Source organism: Anneissia japonica, unplaced genomic scaffold (genome assembly GCF_011630105.1).
Source record: "Anneissia japonica isolate Jap-2015-1 unplaced genomic scaffold, ASM1163010v1 scaffold3531_len492141_cov184, whole genome shotgun sequence".
Classification (NCBI taxonomy): domain Eukaryota; kingdom Metazoa; phylum Echinodermata; class Crinoidea; order Comatulida; family Comatulidae; genus Anneissia; species Anneissia japonica.
This window is the reverse complement of record NW_022702905.1, coordinates 457,926-476,145: the sequence shown is the minus strand read 5'-3', so window position 1 is coordinate 476,145 and position 18,220 is coordinate 457,926. Positions and strand designations below refer to the sequence as shown.

General features: G+C 34.2%; 4 protein-coding genes across 4 annotated transcripts in view; all 4 read left to right on the top strand.

Annotated features, from left to right (window-relative positions):
* Positions 1-168: 168 nt before the first annotated feature.
* Positions 169-2,153, top strand: LOC117104143 (histone H3.v1-like). Its single transcript, XM_033244827.1, has 3 exons — positions 169-418; positions 961-1,204; positions 2,065-2,153. The coding sequence occupies exons 1-3, from the start codon at positions 251-253 to the stop codon at positions 2,133-2,135; spliced, it is 483 nt and encodes a 160-aa protein (XP_033100718.1). The 5' UTR covers positions 169-250; the 3' UTR covers positions 2,136-2,153.
* A 4,931-nt stretch (positions 2,154-7,084) lies between these two features.
* On the top strand, positions 7,085-10,835 carry LOC117104173 (resact receptor-like). The gene is made up of 7 exons (XM_033244868.1): positions 7,085-7,301; positions 8,166-8,335; positions 8,522-8,656; positions 9,088-9,322; positions 9,714-9,863; positions 10,459-10,619; positions 10,782-10,835. The coding sequence occupies exons 1-7, from the start codon at positions 7,085-7,087 to the stop codon at positions 10,833-10,835; spliced, it is 1,122 nt and encodes a 373-aa protein (XP_033100759.1).
* LOC117104147 (speract receptor-like) lies at positions 10,416-12,760 on the top strand. Its single transcript, XM_033244831.1, has 4 exons — positions 10,416-11,510; positions 12,098-12,252; positions 12,415-12,523; positions 12,635-12,760. The coding sequence occupies exons 1-4, from the start codon at positions 11,441-11,443 to the stop codon at positions 12,715-12,717; spliced, it is 417 nt and encodes a 138-aa protein (XP_033100722.1). The 5' UTR covers positions 10,416-11,440; the 3' UTR covers positions 12,718-12,760.
* Positions 12,761-13,586: 826 nt separating this feature from the next.
* The window catches only part of LOC117104145 (speract receptor-like), an 8,189-nt gene continuing 3,555 nt past the window's right edge, over positions 13,587-18,220 (top strand). Inside the window, exons 1-6 of the mRNA XM_033244829.1 lie at positions 13,587-13,691; positions 14,139-14,376; positions 14,540-14,692; positions 15,369-15,549; positions 17,385-17,525; positions 17,929-18,052. Coding sequence (XP_033100720.1) covers positions 13,587-13,691; positions 14,139-14,376; positions 14,540-14,692; positions 15,369-15,549; positions 17,385-17,525; positions 17,929-18,052 — 942 coding nt within the window. The remainder of the gene's footprint in view (positions 13,692-14,138; positions 14,377-14,539; positions 14,693-15,368; positions 15,550-17,384; positions 17,526-17,928; positions 18,053-18,220) is intronic.

Below are 18,220 nucleotides of genomic sequence, written 5' to 3'. Positions count from 1 at the left end.
TTTCTATTCAAATAATAATAAAGTATAGTTAAACGTTTTGGTTGTAGGCAATGCCCACCTCCACATATTTGTAGGTCAGGGCGGTGATGAGGAACGAATTTAGGTGTATGGCCATTGACGTGTAACCATGTGTAACCGAGTAGATATACACTTACAGGCCAAGTTAAAAACAGAGACACTGTTAAGTTATAAACACGCAATACGAATATTATTGCGTTTAACGTACGTTCCAAAGTATTTTATTGGATTTATGGGGAAGATACGCGATTTTCAAATTGTCATCGACAAACGTAGGCCTACTGGTGATGAGCATGTTTTTCAACCAGGCGATATCCTATGTGGAGTGGTCGTTGTACACCTAAATGAGCCTTCAAAAATTGCGAAACTAGAGATTGACATCTGTGGTAAATCTAGTGTGGTAAGCATAATGTCTAATTCATTATTGGTTTCTTTTCAATCGAATTTAGCAAGTTACTGACTTACTAACTCTGCCTGCAGTAAACTTGCGAACAACAAAGTTGCGTTAAGTACAGTTTAATAGGCCTACTGAGTGTTACGGAACCTTATTTAGTTTTGTTACATATTAATACATTAAATAGGAATAATTAAAAAACACGATACAGCTATACAGTTGTACCGTCAGGCCCAGAGTAGATTATATTTTGTGGTACTAACAACATCACAATCGTAATACAGAATTAGACACTGAAACTATTTCTTCTTATGTGTGTTCTATGTATAGTTGAGAGACTATACCGCAATACAACCTGAATAATAGGCCTACATCATAATTGAACTTTTTTGAACTACTTAGTTTCACTATATACACGACCACAATAAATTTTAAACAGTAATGGTCTCAATTTTTTTTTTAATGAGGACCAAACTATGTGGTTTATATTACTGCAATAATTCCCATCGAAACTAAAGATATAATAAATTAATTTTTTTTTACGAAAGAATGTTGAAAACGAACATGACATAGAGTGCGACGTGGAAGATGAACAAGAAAACGAGGAAAAGGATATGACCAAGGCGACTGAGACAAAAAAGCAAAAACAAAACAAGCCAAAAGTGGAGAAAAAAGTAATGGAAGACAATGAAGAGGAGGAAGAATGTGAAGATAGTGAGGAGGAGGAAGAGGAAGAATATGATCCGGATGAGTGGCATTTCCGAGATAGCCAAGTTCTCTGGGGAGGGCGACGTGAGTAAAATTTAATTGTTCAAGTTTATTTAAAAACAAGCACACACGTTACTATTTATCATATAGGCATATACAGTGTATATATGTATGTATGTATGTATATATATATATATATATATTATATTACCGTTACCGTATTACATTACCGTATTTTATTGATCTCACTTTCATTATGAAAAAATACACACTTTTAAACATTTCGAAGAATCATTTTGGGGAGAGAGTTACTTATTGGGAAGGTTACGGTACATTACAAGCTTTATAAAACTGACTTCAAAGGTAATCAAAATAAACAATTTATTAATTATTGCCGATTGATAGATAGGCCTATATACCTTCTATCTGATTTAAAGGTCGGCTCATAATTTGTGTCTAGCTAACTTTATTATTTGACCTCGGATTAACCCCAATTGACGACAATTTTCAATATACCACCAATCCTCGGACTTGATGTAGGTTTGACTTTGTATATTGGAATAAAAAATTAACTATCCGACAGCGCATGGGAAATCAAACTGTACGCCCACAGAGGTTCGCTTCCTCTTGGCTTAGTAGTGCTAATTTGCCAATATGATGTTTTCAATTGTAATAATAAAATAAATATGGTAAAAACATTGGAAATTACAGGAAAAGTAATTTTCACTCTCATTTTTCACTTCAACTCCTCATAAGACTACGGTATTAACTTGTAGGTCTACCTCTTAAATCTGCCTCAAGATTTTTCTCGTGCCGTAACTTATCTAAGTCTTATAATAGATGAATCCCTGATGTGCTTCTCTATCCTACCATTTATATATCATATCTATTTTATTATGAAGTACATTGAGGAAAAACGTCATTAAGTATACTATTCTTTGCAGGTGGACCAACGAAAAAAATGCCTATTGGTCGAAATGAAATACGATTTGAATTTAAAATTCCAAACGGGTAAGTTGAACAATTTGCAGTTGAATTCGTCGTATGGTGGTCGCACGACAAACCTTCCTTTTTAGAAACTTGACATGTCTGATTCTGTTTTTACGTTATTTCATTTCATTTCATTTATTTATTTGACATCAAACGGTCCAGGGGTTGCATCAGCAACAATGCACCATAACACGAATGTGTCTGCAACCCCTGTACAAACAACAGATTACATGGTTAAAATTCAGATATTTACAAATTCAATTAAAAAAAAACAAAAGACCAACAAATAGAAAGGTCCAGTAAAATAGATGCGAATAAAATGCAAATCAGCGAGTTGCAATTTATACAAAACTTATGTATTATCAAGTAGGTGTTTTCTTAAATTCAAGAAAAATAATTTAAGAGGGTGAACAACAGCATAATCTTTAATTAAAGGGGGAAGTAACAGGAAAATTATGGATTGAAGTATATTTTAAAGCATCAGTACGAGCAAACTGATGAATAAACGTGAGTGATTCGGTATGACGCGGGTTGACTTGAATGTCGTTGGAAACACTGTTACAGGAAGCAACCTTATATAAACATCGAAAAATAAACGAAATTAAAATCATTAATCGTCTATCACGTAAAGATAACCAACCAAGTGTTATTAAACGTTCGTCATATGATATTGGCCCACAGTGGGTCTAAGAATTCTCCTAGATACCCTTCTTTGAACTTTTCGACACGGTCTATGTTACTTGTAGTTCTTGGGCCCCATGCCGGTAAACCATATTCAAGAATTGGTAGGACTAATGCTTTGTATAGACATGAAATAGCGTCTGGAGAGCAATTACCAGCAACAGAAAAAAATAAAACCTACCATTCTGATAGCTCTAGCGATTACATTGTCAATTTGAAATTTCCAATTTAACTTGGAAGCAATGTGTACTCCTAAATATTTGTGAACATTTACCAGTTGAATTATTTCACCATTAAGTAGGTAGGCTGGCTTATCAAAACTACGCTTACGCGTGATGTGCATTAATTTAGTCTTTTCAGCATTAAACTTCATTTTATTATCATTAGCCCAAATACACAAACTGTCAATATCCTTTTGTAGAGTAAAAATATCATTCGCACTACGTCTATACCTGTATAGTACTATATCATCAGCAAAAAATATGCATGTAGATAAAACATTAAGGGAACATCATTAACAAACATATTAAACAGGATCGGACCCAGAAGTGACCGGAAGTGAAGTAGAGGTAACTCCTCTAAAGCAGACTCTTTGTCTTCTACCTGTCAGATATGAAGATATCCATTTCCAAACACATCCTTGGATATTAAAATTTGTAGCAATTTTGTGTAGTAAAATGTCAAAGGGCATTTTGTCGAACGCCTTGCTCATATCTAGAAATAAGGCATCGATAATTGAGGGTTCACGTCTATCAAGTATCTTAGACCACTTGTAGGTTATGTTATTAAGTTGAGTTAAAAATGATGTGCGTTTGACAAATCCATGTTTATTTGGATTGAGTAAACCATTGTCGTATGTAAAATTATTAATGCTATTTACAATAATTTTCCCCAAAACCTTGCATATCAAAGACGAAAGAGCTACTGGCCTGTAGTTTGATATTAAAGACTTGTCGCCCGACTTATAAATGGGAATAGTATTTACACACTTCCAATCACTAGGCACAGTTTCAGAACTGAGGGAGGTACGATATAAAATCCAAAGGGGATATGCAATCGAGTTGGATATCGGCTTCAGTAATTTGGCACAGATTAAATCTGCACCAGGTGCCGAATTTGAACGAAATGTGGAGATAGTTGTGATGATATCATCCGGAGTAAATGAAACATTAGTAAGTGCCGGGATTTGAAGTAAGCAAACAGGAGGGTCGCTAAATTTAAAATTATTGTTGAACTGACTAAAAGTGGAGGTAAAGTAACAATTAAAGCCGTTAACAATGTCTTGAATGTTGGAAAAGTGTGAGTTATTTACTGGATTAATAAATTTATTAGGTAAACAAGATGACCGTTTCTCCTTTACAAAGGAGAAAAAAACGTGTTTTTTTTTTTATTATTATCATCAGATTTAAAAAGATCATTTACGTAATCCTTATAGGATTTCTTAATAGCGTAATTCACTTTGTTTCGCCATCTTCTGTGAGCTTCCCAATGATCGGGTAAAGCAGAAAGTCTAGATTTAATGAAAAGTTTCTTTTTCTTCTGAATCATACGTTTAATATCTTTTGTTATCCACGGACTACGGTACTTTGTTTACGAGCCTTGCTTTTAACTCGGGGAAAACTGTCCCGTACCGCAGCATCGAAAATATCCATAAATCCATTCCATGACGATTCTGCGTCATTATGATCAAGAAAAGCGCTCCATGGTGCAAAAATGCAAGAGGTTGTTCAAATGATTAAAATCCACCTTTTTCCACTTGATAAATGAGCGCATTGTGGATGTCGGTGGCAAAGATTGACGGAAATCGAGCTCAAATTCGATTGCATGGTGGTCGCTTACGCATAGTTTTCAAAGAAGGCGAACGGTTCGAAAAAAAACTAGGTCTATCTTTGACCCGTCATTAGCATTTGTGGAAGGTATTGTGTTGTGACTAACAAATTGATCAAAGCCGTAGATATTCATCACATCGGTGAATTGATATGGAGCATTTGGCCGAATAATGTTAAAATCGCCCAGAATGACAAAAGAGTCATACTTGTAAAACAAGTGATCTTGGCGGGCTAATGCGTGTTCAAAGTGATCCCAGAACGCAATGGTTGAATCCGGGGGTCTGTAGACAAGGCAAAATAGATGAGATTTGTTGGAGGATGATATAGAAACCCACATCATTTCAATATCAGATTCGGATGCGATTTCCTTCGAGTTTAATGAGCTATTAATACCCATAAATATGCCTCCTCCGTGGGTAGCAGTTCCACGGTCTCTGCGAAAAATATCGAACTTGTTAAAAAAAATGCAACATACTCGAGTCATCCATTGAATTCAGCCATGTTTCTGTTAGGCAAATAATATCAAGTCCGTGTGGTTTATTGTCGCAATATATATCCAAATCGGGAGACTAATTGCGAATGCTGCGACAGTTAGAGAGTAAAACTGAAACTGTTCTTTTGGCTGGTGGACCACTGCAGGACGATGAATTGCCATTGGGACCTGGGTTTAGGTGGATATCCCCAGACATAATCAAAATATTAAAACTGGTGTTTGAAGCCGGATAGTACCGAGTAGGTGCTCGGGAAAACTTCCGTTTGAAATTGGGACATTGTCTACTTGTGCAATAAATAATGTAGCACAGTTCGTTAAGTTTCGCTGAACAACTGATAGGCTTAAAGTGCACGGTGTTGTTTCGCACTACAAATGGTTCACTATGATATGATGACGTAACGTCCGTGGCGCGAAAACCAAGTCGTCTTCGCTGATACATCGGGTAAAAAACATAATCAGATATAACCATTTGATTACTACGACGCATTTATCTGTACTGTATTTTTGATTTGATGATATATATATATAGTAACGATTTATGGGTATGCCACAAACTTTATTGAAAACTAGCGATTACTTTCGACTATAAAGTCTTTATCAAGCCATTATATAGGCCTATATAGGATATATATATATATATATATATATATATATATTGAAATGATATAATGATATATAATAATATAGAAATATCATTTGAATGTATCTTACATTAGTAAAGCACATCATATTGGTTGATGACATTTACGATCAAACATAATATTAAATGGATTAGGAGAGATTGTCTATAAATATTGCAAAATTTAGCTTAAGGGTTTTTAAATCAGAGTTATAACCAATCATCAGCTATGCCAACTTGTAAAAATCCATCGATGCAATCACTACTCGGTATTCAACTTGTACTTAGTTGATTATTGTAAAAGTTTTTATTTTTTTCAAGTTCCTTCTTAATAGGCCTACAATCGATACCGTATTGTTTCGAACAGTTTTAGCTGTAGATATATATCTCGTTCGTTTATTTCGATTCATCCATAATCCCTTATCAAATCAAATTCGTCTTTAATTACAGTACTGTAGGCCTACTAATGAAGGTCTATTAATTACAAACACAGTGATATACTGTAATACAAACTTGTATTTATTGTTGTAAGAAAGCCATATTTAATAATTTGCATTTGTATGAAGAGTGGTGGTACTGGAAAGTAAGCATTTATTGTGGTGTGTTGCTTCATAAGGTTTGCTGACCATGAGTCAACATTTTGTTGTGATCAGTGTGATACTCAGCGACGTAACAAGTCATGATGGGGTCCCGGTGGCTTTTTATATGAATTTCCCAACCCAAACAATGACCAGTGCCATGAAAAAAAAAATTATGTCCCTTTATTTGTCACACCGGAATGATACCCTGGCTTATACGGTTTTTTTTAGACCTACCGGTCATGATAAATTAGATAAAGTGATATCCATTAATATGCTCGTTTTATGAGAACACACCAAAGGTCCTATAGACGGATTATATGGTGAGTTTTTCATTATAAAAAATTCTAAAAATCGTACTTTTATTTGAAACAGTCCCGCTATTTAACGTTATTAAGCAACAATAAAATAAAAAAATGAATTTATGTACGTACGTCACTTGTGTATGATAACAATAAAGTATAAAACAATGTTGACGATCGGCATTGTTATGTGAATTATGGGTCTATTTCATTCATTCATTCATTCATTCATTCTTTATTTAGCCTATAAAAAAAGTCATAAACCTTCCAAAAACATTTTTCTTGGCGATGTATATGATACGGTGAAACTGCTTGCAATATACTTTATTGTGGTACAGCAGAGAGAGAGAGAGGGGGGAGAGAGAGATGTGCAGATAAAACGTTGACGGCGAACACGTCACTGATAAACGCGCGCGCGTTATGAAAATAGGCATGCGTATAAAAAAATTAATGGATTTATTATACAGCAATGATGTCCACATCATCTTTGACCTTGTGTATTATTTGTGCTACTTTACAAGCTCTGTTTTTTAATTACAAAATTGTTTTTGCCGAGGAATTTAAATTGGGGTTTATTCACTCACACACAGCTATAGTTACTGATGACGCCGTTTATGAAGGAAGCGCAATAGCAGGAGCTTTCGTGAAGGCCATAAATGACATCAACCAGAGTCCTGGCGTATTGCCGAGTAAGTCACAAAGTGGGCCCTGGTCGGCAGATATTTTACTCTGCTGTTCAGTGTTATGTCTGCCTAGCCTAGGGCATAAAAAAAAATCCGGGTGCTAAACACAATAAACTTCAAAGGCCTATCAACAAAATACATAGGATTATGGCCTACTAAACTAGGCCTAGTATGTCTACAAAATGTATTCTTTTGACTTGAAAATTGGGAAGGGTCTGCCTGCAGCGGCAGTTTGATGATATCGATAAGTTAAGTAAGAATGCGTTAGCTAGGCCTAGCTTAGGTAGACCTAACTAAGTAAGAGTAGGCCTATGCCTAGGGCCTAGTAGTAGTACTATACGGTACTAACTCCAGTAGATAGGCCCTACTAGGCATGAAGGAGGCTTGTAACTGTATATATGTATAGCTAGGCCTAAGCCTTTCCCTATTTATATATTTATAATCTACACTCTCTAAATAAATAATACTCTTTTATGAAGAAGAAGTTGTATATTATATAAAAATATTTTCCAAAGTTGTATTTATTAATATTAGGCATAGACCTATGTTTTATTAATTTTTTTCAACCCGATTATCTTACTCTTTTTAATTTTCCATACATTATTAACGGTAAATTATAAAAAAAAAAAAATACCGAAATCAAAAGTCATCTATTTTTACCTAACTTTTTATAATACACTTTTCTGCTTTTGGTTCAATACATTTCATACAAAAAAACCCCCTATTTTTTAGTTAAGAATCTGCGTAGTAGTCCTATTGGTACATTTAACGAATGAATTATTAAATTTGGTATGTCACCGTGACACTCAAACCAAATCATGGCAAAAAAAAGTTGTTTTATTTAATTACTGTTATTTGTCATTATCACAGATTCGACATTAACATGGGTATGGGAAGACACAAAGTGTGACGTCTCGACTTCACTTACATCTATCAGTTCAATGTGGGTTGACGATATTGTTGGTTTCATCGGTACCGGTTGCACGTGTGATTACGAGAGTCATGTTTCATCGGCCATTGGTTTACCTTTGATCGATTACGTATGTAATATACAAAGTAAAAATGAATGTGTTTTAATCGTGCAATGGGAAGAATGTATTTATTAGTTGAAAGATAAACTGTTCCATTCAATGAGGAGGAGCTCCGTCCCGTTGAATGGAACAATCCACTTTCAACGAAAGAACATTTTGCCATTGTGATATCAGTGCAATATTCCATATTTACAGGCCTGTAATGTAGAGCCTGATGGAGCTGAAGAGGTTGATGTGCATACCCCGGAGCTATTCGTGAGCCTTTTGCCCCGAAGGAAGTATGTGGCTTACTCAATAATTAAACTTATGGACAGGTACAACTGGAAAAAGGTTTGTGCAGTCCTGTAAAAGTTATTAACAACAAAAATGTTCCAAGTTGAAACGAATAGATGGGTCTATTACTGTAATGTATTTAGTACTATAATGAAATAACATAAGCCCATAAATCAATAATTAATGAATTACTATATATCCATTTCAATTACATTGTATATGACGTGGTAATCGATAATTATTAATTACTCAACGTCCGTTTTAATGAAATGACATGGACCGATAAATAATCTTACACATGTCTAATTCAATACGGTGCACTTAATTTATCATCTAGTATTGTGTATAAATTGTAATTTTATATACGAGTAATAGACTGATGTCCCCTTGTTTTAAGTCAATCCCGCTTTTTATGAAACATAAACCATGTGTTTAATACCATTTGGAATATATTGAAATGTATTGTATCCACTAAATTAAAAATATAGGTGACCCTAGTTGCACGCGATGACACAGTGTGGCTTGAAACGATGTGGTTTACAAGAGACCTGTTGAACATTAATCAGATGAATATTAATGATATCATAATTTATGCAACTGAGCCCAGCCCACAAGGGTGTGAGCAGAACGATGATGCTACTGTCAGAGAAGCCAGACGATACATCTGCAGTATGAAGAACGAAATGAAACGCTTGATACGAAATTCATGTCGACAAACTAGAAGTAAACACATTTATAATTTTAATGAACTTACACTTCTTCTCCCTTCTCCCACATAAAATAGCGTATGTAAAATGTTTTAGCAGAAACGACAAATATTTATCAATAGAAATCGAACATTAAATAAGAGCGGTTTGAAGCTATAAAATTGTCAATGCACTCTCATGTTTTAAAGTAAAATCATACATCTCAAATGTGGCTAATATAGGCGACTGTAGCAATTAATGTGATGAGTATTTTGTAACCAAAAAGAGCTAATTACAATATTTTGCATTAGACTTATACAAGTTTATATATAGGCCTATAGTTTTTGTACAAAAAGTCCTACTAACAAGTAATTATTGGTGAATATGCTTTAAAATGTTAATATTCAGTTGTTTATTGTTCAATTCAGTTTATGTATTCTTTGGAGAGCCATGGGAACTGAGGATATTTTTACTGGCTGCCTCGTCTGAAGCCATCCTGGACACCGGGGAATACGTTATCATTGGATCTGTTATAGACTACTATGAAAGGAATGAACAAGATTTCCATGGAATTCACTGTAAATACAACAACAACAATAATAATAATAATATTAATAATAATAATAATAATAATAGTAATATTAATAATAATAATAATAATAATAATAATAATAATAATAATAATAATAATAATAATAATAATAATAATAATAATTTATACAGCGCCAGTATCACTAAACCGAAGTAGAAATTAAAGGCGCTGTGCTTGTTTGTTTTGAGTTTGGTCTTTAATATATCAACGTGAAGGTGAGTCGGCAAAATAAAAATGATCTGTGGTCGTAGGATTTGGTGTTAACTTTATAGGAACAATGAGCAAATAAGGTCAGAAGAAAGGAGGGAGGATAAAGAGGCATATTTAGGAAGGAGATCAAGTAGGTAAGTGGGCTGTTGGAGTCGCAGTGCAGTGATTATAAATAACTAGGAGAAATACATGAATGAAAACAATGCAAAAGTATAACAAATTGACGTTTATTTCGTTAACAACAGTTTATAAATTGATTCGAATACAAAATCGAAACATTAATAATTCAAATTTTTTAGATTATCATTGAAATTTGCTATGTAAAATGAGTAACTACCGTTAGTTTATTCGTCGTTGTATACTGTATACAGATTTTGGAATAGATGATGGTGAGGACACAAGAGCCAAATTGGCTTTTGAATCATTATTATTACTAACTCCACACGTTGCTCCAAACCTCGCCTATACCACCTTCAAGGAAGAAGTAGCAAACATATCACAGGCAGAGCCATTCAACTCACCTTATACTATGGTAGGTACCGTCGATAACTGGAATGTATAAATATGATAATTAATTTGTTAAGTATGAAATCTACCAGAATGGTGTTCTAGCTTGATAACTGCGAGGACGCCTACCAAATCTCAGTGTCATGTCATGGATTTAAAAATGCACCTGCATAATTCATCCTTCCAGGATATTGCTTGTAACTCGCTGGTTGATGAGTATCAAATAATAAAACTTTGCTGATATATTCTTTATTTCACATCACATTAGTACGTCTAAATTTATTAGTAAAACCTCAAACGTTTCAGTATACATTTGTGATGTATAACCGAATTAATCTAGCTCTAACCTTTCATTAATGTTGGCAATAACAGAACTTTAAGTGCTTATAGATAGCAACCATAACTCAGACGTTCCATTTCTGGTGATCAGAACAGACCGTCCTGTATCCTGTAGTAGCAGCAGCAGCAGTGAAGGGCTTTTAGTACATTGTTGTCCTATTTCGCCGTTAGTATATTTTGTAAAACGTATAATTTATTTATCTAGGTCTCTGCAATATTTTAGAATGTGGAATGCTAATTTACAGACATAATTTTGGATATTTATTGATGGACACTAGGTACTACAATAACTCATTAGTCCATTAAGTAAATCGTGTAGAAGAGTCAATATTTCATGCATATGTATTATGGTAAACGCGTTCCCATCCTATTGAAACAAGATAATGCAATAAATCAGCCTAATTAATAAATGTTTAATGTTGGATCTTGTAGGACAGCCCATGGTTCACGTATGGTGCGTTTCTGTATGATGCCGTTGTACTGCTGGCAAACGTTTTCCACGAGGTAATGGTTGATGGACACGACCCTCGAAATCTTACAACATTAGTCGACAGAATTAAAGGACGAGAAATTGAAAGTAAGTCTCCGCTGTGTCCATTAACTTTTCCGTCGATTAAACTGTCAAATGAATATCTGGTTGTGTGTTGATGCTAAAATGTAGGCCAAGATCAGATGTCGAACTATGAAACGTAGAAGGCTTGGTACATTGACTTTGAAGATTACGGTGCCATAAATTTATTTAAAAACCTGTAAAATATGATAATAAATTTATCATAGATATTTTATTATTATATACTTTCGAGAAACGATATTAAACCACTTCGAATGTCTTGCCTCTTGATCCTTTCCTTCTTTGAATTAAAAAAAAATAAAATACTAACACAAACATAAATTATTTATGATTAATATTTGTATAGGGCACACGTGATAATTATTAAATACACTAGGCATTTATGCATATTATCTACTTTCTATGGTTAGTACTATAATTCAATCTCTTTTTTTTATCTAAAGTCGAAAGTAGTCCTAAATAAAATTTCGTTTCTTATAGTCTATTCTTATAGCAATTTTATTTTAAAGTAAGTTAATGATTACTGTTAATCTAAATAATAATAGTTGTGGATAACATCGTATAATGTTTTTTTTTTTCTTTTTCTGCTACAGGTATCAGTTCAATCACGATTCAATTTGATGATGATAGTGGCGATGCTTTTGTATCATTTGACGTACGGGACATGACTAAATTTTCACTGGACGATCATATTAAAGGAATGGTCCCAGTAGCACAGATAACACGAAACATCAACAGCGGACAATGGGTAGGCCTACATCAAGAAAAAGATAATACATTTCTTTTTTCAATGTGCTTTTGTTTATTTTAGTAACTTTTTTTTTTATCATACTAAGATGATTAGCCTTATTACCCCAAAACTGAATTACAGTAGCAATAAATAAGTCTACGTCTAATTTTTACTACTTAGATGTATGAGCCTATTGTTGATGCGCCGGATGTACATTGGCCTAATCGCACAAGCCCGCCGATCGATTACCCTCCTTGTGGTTACGCTGGCGAGTTCTGCAAAATCCCAAGTAAGAGCTAAGTTTATAATATTTCATTAGCTGACGTCAAATGTATTTCTACCTTTATACTGTGCACATAATAAATAAATAAATAAATTTAACGTAACTTTTCCTCTGTAGATTATATGGCAGCTATGTGCGTGATCCCAATAAGCATAATCGTCATAGGACTCATCGTTTACAGGTATGACAACCATGGATGAAGTTGCCAAATATAGATGTATTTTAAATAACACATCAATAGACCTAAATATTTTTTCTAAAACCATATTTATAGAGGGTGACCCTTCTAGCGCATCATAGAAAGTCTGCTGATGATATTCAGGGGCCTTCTTTAATAAATGAAATGACATGATGCTTTATCATAACGAAGCTTAGGGAATGGGAACGTGTTCGGTATGAACTATTACTAATAATAATAATTATTATACATAATATGTAATAGAGACGACTTTTACACAGGAAACGGAAGTACGAAGCGGACATGGACAGTTTGGTTTGGAAGGTTGACTGGGCAGATGTTAAGGAAAGCAAAAAACATCAGAGTATGGCGGTAGGTAATACTATAGGATAAATATATCATTAAGTTAAACTTCCGTACAAGAAAATTCTAAAAGACTAGTTGACAATGATTGTGGGTCTACAAGATAATGACTATTTACAGTATCTTGGAAATGGTTACATGTAAATAATTTTATACAGTAATTCCTATTCTATTTATCGTGTACCCCAATTTGCAGGCGATGAGTCAAGTGTCAATGTCTGGGAACCTGGATCAAATGCAACGCTATGCAACAGTAGTGAATTACAAGGTTCGCATTTCATCTATAATTATAAGTTACTTTCCCCCGTCGGGGAGAGCTTCCCCCGCCCCCGTCGGGGAGAAAAACTAAAATTCGTCGGGGAGAATGTTAAGCCCCTGTCTCTTATACACATCTAGATGTGTATAAGAGACAGATATATAGTAGTGTATTCCACATCAGTAAGTATGAACTCCTAATCAATTATCTATTCCACGATATTATTTTTCGATTAAAAAAAAAATTTTTTTGCAATATAACTGTCATTTCAGATGCGAGATATTCGTCATGACAATCTTTGTGTGTTTGTTGGTGCCTGTATTGATAGTCCTAATATGGCTATCCTAATGAAATATGCTGCTAAAGGTAGTTTACAGGTAAGTCAATCGTCGGTGTCAGGTTAACGTCCCACAAAAAGAGTTTACCCCTATAGCTATCATTACTAAAAATTGGAAATAAACTGCCAGGCAACTTAAGGGTGTGCAAATGGTTTAGGACAAGTAATATGGTAGTTATGCGTCTGTTCTAAATGAAAAAATGTTTTTTGAATTAAGCAAATAATATCGATATATATTATAATTATCTTGCGTATCAGTACTGCTATGCTAAGTACTGCTGTGGTAGATAAATTTCAACATTCTGTTCATTGTAGCATATGGAATTATTCGATATCTTCGTTATTGTTGTTCTTGGATTGTGCTGAATGAACACATTAAAATCGTGACAACGAAACAGGGAATGGGCCAGAATTACTAAACCAATGATGAAGAAAAAATTATATTAATTTAACAGTTGAATAATAAACTTTTTCCATTTTATTGAAGGATATATTGGAGAACGATGAGATTAAGCTAGACAACATGTTCGTGTCATCCTTGCTGGCCGATCTTGTGAAAGGCATGATCTATCTTCATAGCACATCCATCCTTTCACATGGCAACTTGAAGTCCACCAACTGCGTGGTGGACAATCGCTGGGTGCTGCAGGTGACAGACTATGGCCTACACGAGTTCAAGCAGGGACAAGACCAAGAAGATAACGATCCTCGCATAAAAGCAAAGAGTAAGATTTCCAAGTAGAAAAGTGGGTCACGTTATTTTAGACCTAGTTACGCCTAATTTATAACTTAATCAAGATTGGTTTCTTAATTCAACGTCATTGGAGACTATGTTTACGTATTTACGTCACCTACATAATCGAAAATTTGAATTGACTTATCCATTAGATTTGCTATGGAGAGCTCCTGAACACCTGAGGGAAGAGGACTCAATGTTGCCATATGGCTCATGTAAAGGCGATGTTTATTCATTTGCAATTGTATTAAATGAGGTTTACAGCAGGGCGGAGCCATACTATCTGAATGAAGAGGACCCAGAAGGTGAGGTTGATATTCATATTCTAGAATAGAGATTTGGTTTATTATTATTTAAAAATGTAAATGCTTGATCAACGGTCAAACTCATTAATGCCTACAGCATAATCAACAAACAAGCCATTAAAATTTTATTTAATCATTTTGAAACCTCATTTGTAATTAGAGGAGAAACAAAAGTCAGCAAAAATTTATTAAAATCTCTCAATGCTTATTTTGATAAGAGTGAAATGTCAATGAGAAGTAATGTTACCCCAGATACATAGGCCTAGTTGGATTATGAAGGGGTAGCGGATCTATCCATCCCATACACCTACTGTTCCAGCTCTAACGAGCTCTATCACACCCTAGTGGAATATGGTAACGTTCCAACCCCCAAAGCATAGTTAGGTATACGCTGAGATTACGCTGTATTTTATATTTATACTGTCTGTTATGATTATTTTAAGTATATATTTGGCGGATAACAGCCAATGAGGGTCCGTACCGTAATAACTTACTACAATGAATGATTGATTGAAACACCTATCGGAGGACGCATTAAATAAATTGATGAATGATCCAAATATATTTGAGTATTGCCTGGGCCTACTTGTTTTAAAAATCGTATGTAAGGTGCGATAAGTTCTGTTCAGTGGGCAAATATCGTGGTATGTAAGTATACATATATTATTATTTTCAGAAATTATTTCAAATGTGAAGTCTGGTTTGTGTCCTGCATTTAGACCCGACATCAGTGATATTGTTGAAGATGCACCTCCGTGCGTCATTACATGCGTGCAGAAATGTTGGAGAGAGTCGCCAGAAGAGAGACCGGGCTTTGTGGAAGTCAAGAAAATTCTGGAACCACTACAGGCGGGTCTGTAAGTACGCACCAGTGATGTTAGTCTAAAACTATATAAACGATATTACCAGAGTAATTGTAAGGAACGAATAAGCTTAAAAGGGAAGTAAACTGCTTGTTGTCAATTTGGCAGGGAACGAAAACTTAATAGGCCTACTGATCTAAACATATATTTATTCAAACAATAGTCTATGAGTCATATTTTTTTCTACATACATACGCAAATTCTATCACTCAATCATCTTGTTACATCCTTAAAAACATTCTATGGATTTCTATTGGAGGTGGTTATTATTATATTTTATTATTTTATTCTATTTTCAGTTTTTTTGCGCTATACAAAATATATAACCATTAACAGTTGATCATTTAATTTTGAACTAATTCCAGGCACAGTATTATTTTCTATCATAATTATTTAAATTGTGCAGTGTCCAGTGTTTTTGTAAAGCGCGCCCTCTTTAACAGGCTTAAAGTTCTGTAGGCATCACAATGAAAATCGGCAAGTTACGGAAACGAGTCTGCGAGAATATTGCCATGAGCATAGTTCTCTGTTATGCTATTGTAAAAAAACAAAAGTAAAGCTATACCTGCACTTTTATGGAATCAGATGCCTAAGATTTATGTAGGCCTAAGTGGTATTAAATATTAAATGATTCAGCCATTTAAGAATCAAACAATAAATCAAGGACAATACAAATTTGTGCAGATTTTACAAGACAAACATAAACGTTCAGGTGTTCACAAATAAATATATAGTAAAAACAAATAAAATGGTTGTCCTCTGGAGACCAATTTCAGCTTCATTTTTCACATTTCGGGTTCAATTATCTAATTATCTATTTGGAGATTTCAGCATTCTCCATTTAATCTGAACGTGTTATTTAGGGTCAGGACACGTTCCACAAACACGCACGTTTACGCTGTCGTTTTGTGGGACTTTTAATGGGCGGAACAGTATATTGGAAAATCAATTCAACGTACAGTATTTCTATAGCGTGTGTATGAGTCATTTTACTTTTCTTCTATGTAGCATAAATGTTTGTTTTTGGTGGTTAAGGTTTTTTTGTCAATACATGTGAATGCAGGGTGGATGGTTGTTCTTTGTGTTCTATTTTTACAACGAAAAGTGCCTATTTACTTATGAATTTAAAGTGTTTGTAACGTTGGTTTATGCCAGATTTTTCATCAACAAAACAACTTTTGTTCGAAAGTCGTCAATAAAATGCTGTATAGGCGTGTTGTATTTGGTCTCGTGCTCTTCGGGACTACAAACCTGCAAGTAGTTAGAACCTGTGTGTTGAAATACAATATAGTACTCAGGATTTATCGTCATTGCCAATAATGTTTTATCATTGAGATCGTGATTTTTGTCAGTTTATTTTATTGTAATATATTTAGATATATTTTACATAATAGGACCGAATAAGTAGGCCTACTGTTCAGGCCTATATTTTCATTTAATAAACTCGGATTTATCATAGGCCCATCTTTTCATTGTGTAAAACAACAGCGAGGGACAAAAATGTTAGACCTTAAAGACAAAATATATAGCTATGATATTGCAGTCTCATTCCGAATTACAGTCAATATGGTTTCTCTTTGCACTGAATAATATACAGTATGGTATATTGTCGCTAAAGATGGTGTAGCCCTATGTTATCTGCCATTGTGATGATGGTAACACAAAGGGATTACTGCTGCAGGCCTATCCGGCTGAAAACTGTCCGATTTAACCATCTAATCATTAACAGATTAGGATACCCAGCAAAAAAGGAGATGATGGTTAGTGCGAGTATAATGATGCAAACACAACAAGAGAAAATTGCAAAATGTTAACATTTTGAATTTCAGGAAACCGAACATTCTTGACAATATGATTGCCGTAATGGAACGTTACACTGAGAACTTGGAGGAGCTTGTGGATGAGAGAACAAGCGAATTGCAAAGAGAAAAACGAAAGTCGGAAACGCTCTTGCATAGAATGCTTCCACCGTAAGTAAAAAACAAAAAGATAGTCAAATAATTTTATTATTGATATGTATTTCTTGTAAAGAAACACTTAGAAGAATAATACATTACATTATCTAAATATTTACATAAAAATTACCGTACTATTATTTTATTAAAAGAGAAACAATATTATTCAAATTATTACATTACAGTTGAACTTGCCTAATTCGAATCGACTTAAATAAAATTTGATACAGATCGTTAATTAATGGACAACACAATAATTTGGCATATAAAATAAGAACGCAAATTTATACTGTACATTGAAAACATTTAATTGGTGTATAATGAAAAAATGAATAATTACTGTACAGTAGCGGCCTACATTAAAATCACCGTACAATTATTTTATTAAAAGAAAACAATAATATTCATCCATCTATAGATCGATAGCTGCTCAGTTAATCAAGGGCATCTCTGTTCTTCCGGAAGCATTTGAGCAGGTGTCAATTTTCTTTTCTGATATTGTTGGCTTCACAGCATTGTCAGCTGCCAGTACACCTATCCAGGTAAGATGTACAGGGGCGTATGCTGGTTTCGGCCTATAGGGGTGGGGGAGGGAAAGTACAAAAAATGAGAATGCGGAAATAAATCCCAGAATGCAAAAGTACAACCCTATTCCAATGAAAACTTAATGGTTATTTTTAGTAATTTTAAGCTTAGTAGAGAGGGGTGGC